At 47.0% G+C, this 15259-nt stretch overlaps 1 protein-coding gene across 3 annotated transcripts in view; it reads left to right on the top strand.

The window, feature by feature from the left end:
* The first annotated feature begins 936 nt into the window (after positions 1–936).
* Positions 937–15259, top strand: part of IGSF11 (immunoglobulin superfamily member 11) — a 110006-nt gene continuing 95683 nt past the window's right edge. For 2 of the 3 annotated variants that reach the window (XM_063351451.1, XM_063351468.1), the window contains exon 1: positions 937–1332. In XM_063351451.1, coding sequence (XP_063207521.1) covers positions 1260–1332 — 73 coding nt within the window. In that variant the 5' untranslated portion in view covers positions 937–1259. Of the gene's footprint in view, positions 1333–1558; positions 1578–15259 lie in introns of those variants that run through there. The other variant, XM_063351459.1, reaches the window with a different exon arrangement.

Raw genomic sequence — 15259 nt, 5'->3', positions numbered from 1 at the left:
GGTCAATGCAGCTTTTGAGGCAGCTGAGGAGGCAGAAACCTGATAGGCCTTGAGCAATAGGGTAGACTGGGCATGGGGATGCTCCCGGGGCTGGGGAGGAGGTAGGGAAAAGTGTCATAAGATGGATAGGCTGTCTGCAGGATGCACAGGTTGCACGGCTGTGCTTTGGTGGGGAGGAAACTTTGAGTAGGGGAACAAAGTGATCCTACATTTTGCAGAATTCTTAGGGTTTTCCTAATGAAACCACTTATTTTCACAAAGCAAAACTAACGTGGTCAGACTTGGACAGGGAGCTGGGGATGTGGAAGGAGTCGTCCTGTGCAAGCCCTCTGCTTTGATCCTTTCCCCGGATGACCGCCCTAAATTTGTAAAGAGCTCCTTTCCTCCCTTCCCACCCTCTACATGCACACTTGATGTCTAGCGTGCTGGATTTCGATTGATTGATTTTTCTGTGTAGCCTTAAGGACGGCAATGACTTAAGCCCATGACCCTAAATGACACAACTTCTTGGTGTTTCTTGTGTTATGTAGCATTGCGGGGCCCCAAATCCAAGAACTGCCTTACTCCCTTCAGGGATATCTTGGTCTGAATTTTTTTTTTAGGGGTTCTGAACGTTCATGTCTCCCACTGTCTTGAATGGTGTAGTTAGGGCAGCTCATACCTTTAAACAACGATCCGGGAATGTTTATATTGTGTGCTGCAGCGGTGCCCAGCCCCATGCCGCCCGTCCCAAACCGTTTGCCGGGTGCTGCCACCCTCTTCTTCCACGCAGCCATAGGCAGGTCCTGGGGAGAAGAAGCCCCCAGTGACAGGGAGAAGCTGCGGCGGTGCAATCTCCAGCCTGTGCCGGACCGCCGCTCCTCACCCTGGCCCGTGGAGCATCCCTACGGATGCAGCGGCACCGGCTTGGCGGAGGCGCGGGGCGGGGGGGCAACCCGCAATTTGTGTGTGCCCCGCGCAGAGAAGGCAGGCGGGTGGGATGTGCCACCGTGTACTGGGACGGGACGTGCTGGGGGTGACAGCCGCAGCCCGGCGGGTTGCGGGGGCGGCTGGGGGCCGCCAGGCTGCGCTCTCGGGCCGGCCGCCGCGCCTGCCGCCCTCCCCGGGCTACCGGGACTTGGGGCACGGCGGAGCCTCGCCGGGAGCGGGCGGTCCCGGGACGGCGGCGGCGGCACCACCACCACCAGCGGCGGCGGCGGCACCTGCGGGGGAAAGGCGGGGGCTCGGCGGCCCGCTCTGCGCCCCTCGCCCGGCCCGGCATGACTCGGCGGCGCCCCGGCGGCGGCGGGAGGTGGGTGCCGGTAGCCCTGGCCGCGCTCCTGGCCCTGCGAGGTGAGTGCTGCACGGGTGGAGCGGGGAACGGTACCCACGGACGGGGCATCGCCCTGGGGTCGGCGCCGGGGATGGGGCGGGCGGGTTCCCCGCCCGCCCCATCCCCGGCGCCGACCCCAGGGCGATGCCCCGTCCCCCGAGCCGGGTGGGGAAGTTCCTTTTTTTTTTTCCCTTTTTTTTTTTTTTTTTTTTTTTTTTTGCTCTGGTTGCGGTCCCACCGGTGATGCTCGGAAATGCGGCGGCTGGTGAGTGCTGTTTGCAGGCAGGCGTGGGGAAGGAGCGCTGCTCTGCTCGGCTCCTTTTGCTGCTTCCCTGCACCATCCTTCTTCCTATTATTATATATGTTTTTTCTTTTTCTTTTTTTTTTTTTTTTCCCTGCTGTTCCTTACGGGGCTGTAAAACTTGCTTTAAAACTGGGCTTCGCATCGTGTTGGGTTGTCTGGGCCTAACCCCTTGATAAGCTCACCTGGGTGGAAAACTCAGGCCCTGAGGCAGCAGGGAACTTTCTGCAGTGATGGTGACAGGCTGCCCGGAGCCCTCTGTGTCCCCCGGGGGTCCTCCCTCTGCCTCCTCCTCCCAAGCTTACGGCAGGCTCTTTCTGCTCTAAAATAAGTCCCTACCCTTGGGTGTGTGGAAAGACCCAAAACCACTCCACCACCTCCTGCTCCCAGAAGCCCTTCCGAAACAAGGTGTGTACCCTGGTCCTCTGTGTGGAGAGGGAATGAATTGCATGTGACAGATGCTACTGGCATCACTTAGTGCATTGCTGGAGAGCACTGGGAGGTGCTGCGGTAAGGGCGACAGTAGAAACTACAAAGTGCAAAATGTTCAGACTCATCTGTTGATCAGGTGGCAATGTGCCTTCTTTCAAGTAATGCCGAACTTAAAAGCAGGCCTGCTCAGTTGTGTTTTACTGAGGTCCCCAAGGTAGTTTTCTTAAGGCCTGCTCACTTATGCAGAGCTCCACTAAGTACTTTTGCAGAGGTCTGCTCAGCAGTGAGCAATGCACAGCTCCACTGAGCCAGCTGGGCACTGCTGCTGGCCACCTTCACGGCTGGAAAACTGGGAAACCTGCTGCAAGTGATCCCTGAGAGAGTGGGGGGGGGGGCAGCAAGAAATGACAGGTTCTCCCACAAGAGACATCTCAGCAAGGTCTGGATGAAACTTCCTCACAGTCTGGATGTGGATGGAGTCTGCTGCTTGGGTGGCAGCGCCTGGCTTTCGCTGCCTGGCGAGACGCAGCAGGCCATTCCTCTCTGCCCAGGGCCCGCTGAGAAACAAGTCTTGTGATGGTCAAGGTGAACTTTTCACAAATGCCTCAGCCCCAAAAGCACTCTGAGCCTCATCCTCAGAAAACATTTGGGAGTCTGAGTCACGTGCATTAAATGGAAATTGCACCTGCTGACTTCAAAGAAATGAATTACGGGGGAAAAAAAAGTTTATTAGCACTTAATTGAAAGAAATAATCTCAGCTGTTTCACACTTCATGCTATTTGTTTACTTTTTGAACTTTTTCCTGTTTGAAAAGTGAGTTCAGTGACTTTCAGGTTCTCAATGCCACAATTTTTTGTCTGCAGACATTGCAAAGGTGTAACTGTCTACAAAGTTACTGTGCCTACAGCAGTTAGAGGCGTATAAGTGATGAAGTGTTTCTGTTAAGTAACATCCCTGTGAAAACATGTAGTAGTAACCAGATTTGAAGTTAAAATTAAAGGGGCGTTTAATTATCTCTTTAGGCAAAAAGATTGACTCTGTTTAGTTTTCTTTTTTTTTTGGTTGAGGGCATGTGGGGACAATGACAATGGGGGCAACTAGGAACAAAAACACACCTTTCCATGAAATGTTTTTCTGCAATAGTGTAATACTTTTTCTTGCACTTCATTTTAAGGCTTAAAGATTACCTTAATGAACCACCTGTGTCTTAAGTTTGTTTGTTTTTTTTTTTAATTTTTGTCTTAGGAAAAGTCTTTAGAAGACAGTGGTAGATTAAAACAGCTGTAGTACACAGTTACTTCTGGGTTACACAGTATGGCCATGTTTTTGGTGGTTCTTGAGTTTGAAAAGAAAACCCTGATAAGCAACAAGGAACAGACAGACACCCAGGAAAGCTGAAATAAAATTGAGAGAGTTTCTTCTAAACAACATTTGCAGAAGATCATTAAGTGTGTTTCTGCTCTAGGTTGCCAAGTCTGGTTAGGAAGAGTGATTTTTTTTATTATTATTATTTTCTTTCCCTTTCAGAGGCTTTACATTGGTTTAGAGGATAGAGGATAAAAACAACGGTGTCATATGCAAAGTGATACCTAAATGAGAGGTGAAAGGTTTAAAAGTTAAGGGGTCCGAAGCTGTAAGAGTGTATCTATGGAAGAAATACTTAATGCCAAACAAATGAAAAGCGGTGGGGAAAAAGGTCCCTGGAGGTCATTTTGTCATTCTCACACTTTATGCTTATGGTAGAATAGTCAGACTTTGTAGTGAAATGTCAATCAAGTATTATAGTCCCATTTTCTTACATTGTTTTGGATTTGTAGAACGGCAATGATTCTTTTTAACTGAAGCCAGATGACTGCTTTCTTTGGGCCTCTAATACCCATGTTTAATGCACCTGGGGCAGGGGCAGCATCTATGTTTTTCCCTCTAAAGCATTATGAGCATAATAACTTTTGCGGGCGTAATATTTTTTTTCAGGCTCCCCAGAGAAGTTTAAGGAAAGATAGCGGGGAATTCTGTTTAGAGCTTTGAAACCGAATTTGTGATTGCAAATCAATCCTGCTGCATAGCCACAAATAGCACACTGCAAGTTGTCAAATGTGTTAGAAATCACACATCGAGTACAGCTAAACTGCAGAACCAACTTTTTTTTTTTTTTTTTTTTTCCTTCAACTGCATGGTGTTTGGATCCTGTGACACAGTATTGCAACAGGTGAGATGTCAGCGTGTTAGGGTCCGTTGAAGCTGGATCTTGCAAGATCAGGGCAAGGAGGAGGGTGGTGGGGGGTGGTACGGTGCATGCCTGCCATCAGTGCAACAGCTGCTGGTCCGCAACGTTTCACACAGGTTGGTCTTTCTAGTCTTCACCTGGAGTCACCCTCCTGCCAGTGTGAGGTTAGCACAGCTGAAACTGAGCGTTTAAGTTTCGGCCTTGCAGCACCCTCGTGCTTGCCCACATTTCCTCCCCAGCCCTGCACCAGGTCTTCAGCCCCAGCAAGAGAGGACTGGGGCAGTCCGTCGCTTTTCCATGCTTATGCATTTTTTTTTTTCTTTTTTTTGGAACAGATTGCCATTTGTGTCAAGCTGTGTGGTTTTGTGACGTGTAGATAAATCATTTTGCTCACGACCTGACCTTGGTCCCCAGCGGTAGGCACAGATGCATTAACTACTTCTTGCGTCTCTGAAGTGGGCATCCTTCCCTTATTTTGGAAACTGATTCTTTACCTCTGTTTCTTCAGTATTGCCTAAAACCCGATTTTCTTTTGTAAGATGCCCTTCTCTGAGAGATCTCAAAGAGGCTCGAGAACCACTATATTTAGCTGCTCAATCGTAATATGGATCTACAAAGTATGGTAAAAACAACAATTAAGAAACTTAAAAATCATTTTTCCTGCCTTCATTGGGGAGATGTGTTTTTATTATTATACTGGTAGTACAGATGGAGAAAGTGAGGCTCAGACAGGTTTCGTGACCCACTGAAGGTCAGCGGGCGCTGGTAGTTGTCTTGAGTGTCTTGGTCCAAACTGTAACCACAGGAGAATGCTTAAATTTATGCGTCAGGTTAAGGACTATTGTAATGGTACTCTTTAAGGATGTTCACTACTAAATTGTGGTGAGTCATCTATATTTAGCAGGATGCTACTATCATTGTGCTTTTTAAGTAAAGTGCTTTTAACACAGTTTATTTCAAGAAGAAGTGCATGCACTGAAAATCTGTTCTTTGTAGTTTTCTCCTTGTGGAGCATTAATGCTGCCTTCCCTTTTGTAAATGTTCAGAGAGAAATTTACCTCCTGGTTGTTTAACAGACAGTAGTGTAGCAAAGACAGTTCCCTGGTTAATACTAGCTTGTGTTTGCACAGTCATTTACGAACATTAACTAATTGAGATTCTCCAAACTTACTTTGTGAGGGCAGTCAGTTTGATTCATAGCACGGAAAACTGAAGTGTACAGAGATGAAATGATTTTCTTGCTGTCAGGCAGGACATCTGCCCAGCCTCTCCTTCAGAGAACTCACAATTATGGGGCTCCTAGTCGTACACCACCCCACTTTTCTCTCATAAATGTTTCATGTCTTATGCATCAAGGAGAAAGGAGACGCAAACCATTATTAATTATGCACAGTGAACTGTTGTGTTTTGGTTTGTTTTTTTTCTTGTATGTTTTAATCTCTTTGGTTTTGGAGGTCACTCGTGTCTGTTCTGGCCTCTGCTTTTTTTTTTTTTCATTGCTTGATCTGGGCTAAGGACAAATGCTCTGTTTCATCAGAATTGAGGAATTGGCCTTCATCCTGGGATGGAAGTCTGGGATGGAAGTAGAAGTTAAATGCTTTGATGGTTTTGAACGGAAATTTTTGAGAGGAATTCCATCTTAGGACAGCCAATATTGTGTTTCTTTGTGGAATTGTATTATTATAATACAAAAAAAAATACTCTAAACAAAAAAATATTTTGATGTTGAAAGTCGAAACTCCATCCCAAAGAGGCTTAAGTTGGATGTTTCTGTATTTCTCAGTTTTCCCCTGTGTTTCTTTTGAAACACAGTTACGATTTTACAAAACATCCCACGTTTTATAAGGTTTGGTTTAGTGTAAGTATCCATGGTAAAGGCCTTAGTGTTTGCTATTTTTTATTTCTACAGGGCATTTAAAAACAGCAGTGACAAAAACTAACTTGCAGTCGTTGGTGGTATCTGTGCACAGTCTCTGTCCATTATTTTTGCCACCTTGACACAGGTATGCAAGTGCCATGTACGCACACGTGGCATTGCCCACGTCCTTTCCTTATTTATCATGCTGTAGAACACTGTTCGCACCAAAAGAAGCAGAAAATGGCGTATGAAACAAGAGGAGTTCCTATTTAAGAAATGCAGCCTCCTTGTTAATCTTTGTTTACCCTTCTGGAGCAGTCACTGGAGAAGTCGGAACAGGACCAAGCAGATCGAGCTCAGCCTCTTATCGCTCATGCATGTGCAGAGCCACAGCTCTCCCTGGCACCACAGCAGTACTTGTGCATTTGCATATTTGCATGAAGGTAACTTCAAGTGTAATTTCAGTATTAGGTTGATTGGATTGCTTGGTTAGGGATAAAAACTTGTGTGGGTGGTTTTTTTTTTTTTCTTCACAAGTCAACCTTGCTACGAGAACGTGAGCTCGATTGTGTTTCACTAGCATCAGCAGGAGAAAGCTGATGTCTGAACTCCACTTGGTTACATCTGGGCTTCAGTTTTACTCGGAATGCTGAAGCCAGGAACGTCATTTTAGGGGCAGGGGACAACACATTGTTTAAAATGTGTGCTGTGTTTTTGCAGTGACCTGTCTAAGCGGTGCTGGGACAGGTCAGACCACTGGTCTGCGGTAGCATGGCCAACACTGGATGCTTCAACTGGGGGTGCCAAAACCCCCACAGGGAGCAATTGGTACCAAATATTTAGCAAAGAGGAGTCTGGTGCCATGCCAGTGCTATAGGTTGCCCTAGGAGGAAGTCAGTGTATGTATTGCTCTGGACTTGAAAGCCTACTCAAGCCAATTTTCTCTTAATTTCAGGAGGTGCCCATGCTCCGCTTCCTTGCTGTAAAATGTACTAAGTCATATATATATTCCTCCTACCAATGCAGAGCGAATACATGTCCATCCCCTCTCCTTTCCTCAGGGAAGCCCCCTCTGCTTGCAAAGCAACAGATGCAAAACTCTGCCCCACTTCCCGCTCCCCCCCTCCCCGACCCTCCCCCTTGCCAGGAGTGAGGTTGAGCTGGGGTGACCGAGCCCCCTCTTGCAGCCCCTTCAGTCATTGGGGGGGGCTGGTGTGCAGTCCCCTGGGCACCCAGACCTCAGCCTCCCAAAGGGCATGGGCTGCTGCGGGTGGGCTGTCCAGGCTCAGCTCTTCCCCTGCCTGGCATCTAAGCAGCGTCTGCCAGGAGCAAGTGGGTTGGTACACCCTCTCTGCGTGCCCACTGGGGAGATTACTTCCTAATCCTCGTTAATTAGAAGTTGGCTAATGCCTGGAAGCATGAGGGTGTAGTGCTGCTATGGTTTTTCTTTTCTTTTCTTTTTTTTTTTTTTGACTTCTTTTTTTTTTTCATTCTACCTGACATATATATGGATGTTCCCAATATCCTTATAAATGCACAGGCCTCTTATTTCTGCTGAGCTTTTGACTTTATGATAACACGGGCTAATCATTTCTGGTAGTTAGTTATGGGCTGTGTTTAGAATAAGCAGAAAAAGTAAAAACAGAAAAGGAAAGGAAAATCGTAGTAGTTTCCTTATGTCTGGTCACATTTCCTGCTTGTGGTGGTTTTGGCTGGATTCACCAATCGGAACAACAGATGCCCTCCTCCACCCCCCCCCCCCCCCCCCCAAGTTGTATAGAACAACCTTTTGTCTTTCTCTTAAAAAAAACAAAAACAAAAAAACAACAAAACACACAACAAAAAAAAAAAAAACAAAAAACACAAAACAAGGTAAAAACATAGAAAGACCTGGTTCGCTTCTTCATACCCGTTTGATAATTCCTTTCTTTCTAGCTCCTAATTTAAAAATTGTCCCAGTTTTAACTGTGCTTGACCAGTAAGTGTTATTGACTGGTGCATGATGAAGCATCTCCGTGCCTTCTGTATTTTCAGGTGTGCCATCCAGAAGCAACTGCAGCAATTCCAGCTGAGGGTGCACTGTCAGTATTCACAGTGGCATTTTAATACTTCTATCATCCTTTTCAGCCTCTGCCTTTAGACGTCCTAACAGCTTGCTTGCTTTTTTGACCACCATTGTATGTTGAACAGATGTTTTCATTGAGCCGTTCACAGTGATACCAAGATATTTTCCTCAAGTGATTACATTTGAATTAGAGCCCCATGGTATAAGAGTAGTTCAGATTATTCTCTCAAGTTCTTATTACTGTCCGCTTGGTAATGTGGAACTTCATCTTGCATTATGCTGCCCACTTGCTGAGCTTTGTCAGATCCCTTGGAAGTCTCTCTCAATCTCCTTTTGTCTCAGCCAGCCCAAATCACTTTGCCAGCTCCTTGTCTCTTTCCCAGATATTAAGGAATGGATTAAACCACCCCAGAGCTGGTATGAAACCTGGGTGTAATCCCTTGTAATCAGGGCCAGAGCAAGGGCAAGGGGAGAGGGGCTCCTGTCCCTGTGAGCCTGGGCACTGAACAGTGGGGCAGCAGCTCCAGACTCAGCCTGAAGCTGAGTGGCATGAGCCCCACTGGGAGGGGGGAGACAAAGGAGGGGGTGTCCCACCCCCGGCAAGCAGGGGACGGGGCTGGCGCTGAACTGGCATTCTGCCTGGAATGGTTTAGCAGGCGCACGTTGAAGCGATGGCAAATTAATCGCATAGTCCTGTTCTTTTCCTTCCAAAATGTGAGTGGGTTGAAGGGGCACAAGTTCCTCTGAGCAGAGATCAAGCTGTTTTGTCTCCTAGCGTGTACTTTGAGGGGCTTAGGGAATTTGATAGGTTTAACCGATCCCTGCTGCAACTTCCAGGTTAGCCCGTACCCTCTCTTAAGGAAAACATTGCTAACTTCAAGAAACACCTGACTTAGCAAGAGCTTGCATGTCTTTGCTAGCAGCCCAGCCACTTGAGAAATGTCATTCTCCTGCTGCTCAGCGGTTCTGGACTTGTCCTTTGAATATACTGAAATGATTGTTTGGTTCTTGACTTTTGATATTTGGCCTTCAGTTTTGTTCTCAGCCTTCCTAGCTACCATCTTATGCAGCAATTGCTTAGACTGAATGACTTCTTGTTCCTTTTGTTTGACCGTACAACGTGCTTTCTTGCTTCTCAGCAGTTTTTTTTTTTTTTTTTTTTTTTTTTTTGTTCAGGGGCACCAAGTACCTTTTCAGTGACAATGCCGAGATTGCTTCAATGAACCGCCATACAGAGTGTAACAACTTTAAATCCCCTGCTTTTGGAGTTAGGGTGTGATGACTGTTTTGCTTGTGATTGTCTTCTATAATGTGTAAGAGGTGTCGTGCAAAGTTCTGGTGCTGTTTTTCCTACCGGGTTGTTAAATTTGATTATGTAGCAGTCACTGTTACTCTGTAATTCAGGTTGCTCCTTGCATCAGTTGGTGTTTTAGCTTCTGAGTGCCCTGGGACTGGCTGTTCCAAGCCCTACCTACGCTCTTTAAGACACTGCAAAATTGTAACCCGCTGAGACACTTCGCTAATTCCTGCACATGTTGCTGAGGTCACCATTTTTTGCTGTTTTCTTTGACTTTGTTCCTTTGTTTTCCCTCTGCGCTGTGCAGTAGATATTCCCTTCCTGATCAGGAGGCCATTGGTAAATCCAGGTTACTGTAGTGAGATTTGGTTTTTAGTTAACTTTTCTCCCTCTTCAGCCTTGGCTATCTAGATGGGATCTGTGCGTTACTCATCTTGCAGTTTGATGTCTCTGCCCTTTTGCCCACTTGGGATTTCCAGGCAGGACGTCAGCCTGTGATGAATTCTGCAGCTGTGGGACCACAGACTACAAGATGTGTTGGACACCTTAACCATTGGGTTAAGCATGGGTATTTCAACCCATTCCTGCACTGTATAAAGCTGTTGTTGCATCATGTTGTAGGGACCAATTCACTGCAGGCTTCAGCATCAGACCCTAGGTGCTCCTTGTAACCATTTGCTCCAGCTTCATGCCCACCTGCACCAACCTGTGTTCCCGTGCAGTCTGTCAGGATCAGCCGCTCCCTATGAAATGTTCATTTTTGAAGTGATATCTCAGAAAATACAGTTCTGCTTCTTGGTTAAAAGGTCCATGGGTGCTCCTGCAGGGAATGCTCTGGGTCCCCCTGGCTCCTGTGCATTGCTCACTCTGCTGCCTCTCACTGCCTGTGCCAGCAAGGGGGGCCTGAAGCCCCTTGTGACCCCTGAGGAAGGAGAGTGGGGTGGGTGGCAAATCCTGTTGTTTTAGTGAAGCCCTGTGAGAGAAGGTGCCAGAGGGCTTCTGCTGGGTTTATGTGGCTACTGGGCTGCTTCTGTGGCTGAGGATGTGTTTGAACTTTACTATTTGACAGGGCTTGATGCCTGATGGTCTCCGTTTGTTGTGAAGCTGCTAGGCTGCAAGCCTGCTTGGCTTTCTGGCTGTGTGTTGGAAGCTAGTGGCTCGGAGAGGTTGAGAGGACCTTGGCTACTTGGCAGAGGGACAGAATAGCCTCAGTCTGTCTGCAGAACCATCGTGTCCTTGGCTTGTCAAGGGCAGCCCTTTCTTTTGCCCCTGAAACAGCTGGTGTGCCCTGGGCCCCTATTATGGGACTCATCCGCAATCAGCGCCTCCCTCTCCTGCGCTGAAAACGCCTCGGACACGGAGTGTAGGCTGGTGTTTCTCAGCTGCATGGAGTTGCAGCAAGGCTGCGTTTTGTTTGTTCTTTGGGGAATGCTCTGTGTTAGTTAGTTCTTCAGCAGCTTTTTTGCATAGTCTCATCTGTTCTTGCTGCTCTCGTCCCTGTTCCCAGTGGCTGCCTTTTTTTTTTTTTTTTTTTTGGGTAAGACTGCATTTCGGCTGCCACATTGATGGCAGCAGTCCTATTTATCCACAGAAAAGGTACAACGCGAGCAGGCTTCCTCCACCCACCCCGGTCCCCATCCTCCAGCCCTCTTGCACTAACCCTCACCCTCCTCGCCCTCCCTGGGAGCTCCAGCCCCGAGTCAGCCCGCTGCAGGTGAAGGAAGGGAGCTGTGGCATCCCACAGCCACCACCAGCTCGTGTTGCATCCTAATTGCAAATAGCCCTTCCGGCGTCAGCAGTTTGTGGGAATAATTGACAGGAGGTGCCGGCGAGGTGCTGAGTCAGAGCGAGGTGTGCTTGCCAAGTCACTGCAGCAGAAGGAGCCCGCTCGCCTCGCGTGGAGGGAAGCCAATGGACGGTGGGTTTCCTGGCTGACTTTGGGGGCCTCTTTCTTTCCTTTTCTGAGGCTGCAATTCAGCGGCAGTCATGCTATGCACGTAAGGGAGAAACCAGGCGCTAGGGAGGCGGGGGGAGCCCTTTTTATTTTTTTTTTTACCTTTCTTTCTTTCTTTACGCTGTGAGCACTGGGGATTAGGAGATGTGAGCTCCATTCCCACCTGCTGCCAGTGGGTCTCTGTGCTGCCATTTCCGTGCAGAAGGGGTAGAAAACATGTGGTGTGGTGGTCAGGGGCAAGTGAGTGGCCCTAGTGATAGATTGATGTCTCCTAGGGGAGGAAAAAGAGCATGTGGCACCCTCAGCCAGGCAAGGAGAATAGTTTAGTGAGCCAAAAAAAGCTGCAAAATAAAATGACTGAAAAGGTGTTTTGTCTTGTCCTTCCTGGGGGTTGCTTCTGCTGCAGTGTCCTGCTGTTTGTTTAGGGGTTTGAAATGAGTTGTTTGGCATGCAGGAAGATGAGTGCTTGTCCTATATACATCTAGCACCTGATGGACCTCCACTTGAGGTTCATGAGAGCTCTGCCATTTGCTCCTGACCTTCCTGAGTGGGGCTAGCATCAGTATTTATACCACAGCTGAATCTGTCCCAGAGATCTGGATCCTTTCCTTTTCCTTGCTCCAGGCTGACTTCAGATGTCTTTTGTCTTTCTCCCCTTCTGTAACACAGGGTACTGTTTTTCTGCCTTGGACAAAAGTTGGTAATTGTTTGCACAGTGATCTAAATATACATGTGTCTGATGCGTGCTGCCTTTGTAGGAAGCGTATGTTATTTTTGAGTGACTACTTTGTAGAAGGAGATGAGGAGCATGAAGATGGAGGCCCACATATTTTTCAGAACATTTCATATCTATGCTGCGCTCCACCCACCCACGTTTTTAACGCTAATCTTCGTATAATCTTCCTCTCCACTGAGTAAGGTAACAGCCATGTGATCTAGACTATTGTGCAGACGACGGGAAAACTGAGCCCCAGAGGTGGAAGTGTCATGCCTACAGTCATGCAGGATTCCCATGGCCAGCCTGGGGTTGGAGCCTGTATCTCCTGACTGCCAGCCCCGTGTCTTGTCCGTGGGAGCATGCTGCCTTCCCACTGATTTAGGAAGTGGCCTGGTGAATGCTTTCCCTCCTGAGTATTCATGGGAGTGGCTCCTGGATGGTTGTTGATTACTGCAGGTTGTTACCTGCAGTAACTACATTGAATGTGGTTCTTCTCTCATCGTTGCCTTGGCCACCTCCACAATGAAAGTCATGCACGGGACCACTGGAGAGGTGGCCCTGGGGGCACTGGGGAGGGGAGAGCATGTGTGTGACATCTGTCCTCCTTGCCTCCACCTAGGTGCCTGTTCACATACTGGGTGCAGTCTGTGATGCTGGTGGCAGTCTGAAGCCATCTGTGGCTTGATGACATTTTGGAGGAAGCCTTGTACCTCTGGGTTCTGCTGCAAGACCAGCCGGGGATAGCTTAGTGTTCAGGCTTGGCTCAAGAGGCTCAGGGCTGGCCTGCCTTCCATTTGTATTTCTGTGTGAGTTTTGCCATGGATGGTGGAGATGTGCTAGCCAGGGCACTGCTAGAGAGAGAAGAGTGGATCTGGTCCTCCTGCGCTTTGAAGGATTGTCTTTGTTGTTCAAGGGAACCTTGGTCTCCATCTGGCCAAATGCAGCCCTTCCTCCTTATCCACTCTCTACTCATGCTGTAGCTTCACTCTGGAAATGAAAAAAAAAAAAAATAGTGTTGTCTGTTACAGTTGGTATTTTATAAGGTACCTATGTGAATTAAGCACTCAATTCCCTCAGGTTCCTTTTAAACAGCTGAGCCGATGCGTTGAAAATAAGCAAGGAGAGGAGGCAGTCCTGGCAGCAGTGCCATAGCTATTCTCCCCGTGTTTGATGTAGCAGCTGCCATGGTAAAGCTGATTTAGACTTTAAGGTCTGTGGGTCAGGAGCTGGGACCAGAGTCTTCAAGAGGTCTCTGATGAGAGTGGACCCTGTGCCCTTTGCCTCCTCTGTCCCTGTGCTGAGGGCCTTTTAAAGCACTCATAAGAACTGTGGAAATACTAGTGTGTAACAACACTGTGTGTAGCTACACTGTGCTGTGCTGGGCCGTGATAAATGCACCTGACATCCGCTGGGCCAAGGACTAAGCCTGCTGCGAGTCAGTCCAGGATGACGAAGCTCTGCAAAACCAACTTTTCTTTCATTCCAAGGAGTAAAAATGTGTATGGTTGATGAGGTGTAGCATTTAATCACAACCCATTGCCAACAGCAGCGATAGCTTTCACTCTGGAGACAAATGGGAGATTATTTTGACAACTGCAAGAACCTTTTTACACTTCCTTCCATAACAAAATAACCACAGTTTGCATCAGTTTTCAACAGAGAAATTCAGTGACAATCATCATCATTTTAATTAAAAGTAAACAAATATGGTATAAAAAAATAAAACAACTACTGAGAGGCCTGAGAAGTAGTGGAGTATGGCTGTCGCTTAGAACAAGTCAGGACACAAACAAGATGAAAAAGCTGCCTTTGTCCTTGCTTATGAGTGAGAACCCTTTCTGAGATTTTGTTTTCAGGGCAAAAAGAATTGTATACTGTATTTGAAGTTTCTTTCTGGATTTTCTTCCTCTGGCCGTATAGCCAGGGCGCATGGGGCAGCTTGTCTTGTGGCTGCAGGTGGGGAAAAGAGACTCAGGTGGGGATGCTGCTGACCCTGTGATCCAGAGCCAGTGGGTCCTGGAGAGCCACTGCCATCCCCTGCCTGTGATCCGCTCCTAGCTCCCCCTCGCCCCTTGGCTCTCTGACACGTGCCTCCTGCATCTCTCACCTTTATGATAATGTTCACTACGTGGCTCGATACAGACACAAAAAAATGCCTGCTCCTAACTTTGAATTTACGTGAAATGGACCCCAATTGTGGAATTCTCATGTAATTAGCCAACTGTGTAAGATTGCCTTTTTTGTTTTGGTTTTGCTCAGAGAACAGCTTGGATTCTTCTCTCAGATTGGGAGAGTTATTCAGCCTTGGAACTCAAAATCAAATCACAGTCTAAAATCAGACCAGGTCTCCTTAGCTCAGCTTTTAAAACAGAAACGTATTACAGTCAAAGTACATTAAAGACAAAAGGCTGTCTTAAAAGGCAATAATCTAACTGGACAGTCAAAATAAAGCGGCACTGGGAAATGCATAAGTTAATGATGCCTTGTTAGGTATCCTGTATCTTTTATGGCATGAATTTTATAGTCTAAGTGGTAGTAAGATTAGAGGTAGGTGAATAATTTATAGCAAATAATTTATTTAATGAATTCCTCTTCCATTTCTATTTGCAAATTGTTTGTGAACATCCTGTGGTTTCTTTGCAGTTTACTTATTTGAAATTACTTACTGAATAGCTTCTACAAATAATATCTGACATACTGTGTGCTTATGAGCAGCATTTTTTTTTTTTCCTGTTTCGTTTGTGGGGGAGCAGTATTTCAGCTCCAGGTTTGGTTGCTTGGCACTCGTACAGAGGAGAAGTTCATGCCACAGTATTTCACTATCCTGACATCTTAAAGTAATTGTTAGAGTTAAGCTGTTTCTGAAAGATATCAAGAGTTAGCTATTACTTTTTAATAATCATGCAGATTATTTATGTGGATAGGCAAGTGCAAATTTCATTTTTGCCAGTGTGTGCTAGAAGTTCTTAAAATGTGTTACTTCCTTGTACGCTCACATCACTAAATTAGAATAGTTGCAGAAATTAACAGAAAGATATAAGGTCCACGGTCAGCGGTGCACTGTGCATGTGCTTGACTTCAGGCATATTCTTGA

The sequence above is a fragment of the Chroicocephalus ridibundus genome, chromosome 1 (assembly GCF_963924245.1).
Source record: "Chroicocephalus ridibundus chromosome 1, bChrRid1.1, whole genome shotgun sequence".
Taxonomy (NCBI): domain Eukaryota; kingdom Metazoa; phylum Chordata; class Aves; order Charadriiformes; family Laridae; genus Chroicocephalus; species Chroicocephalus ridibundus.
This window is presented reverse-complemented; position numbering and strand designations above follow the sequence as displayed.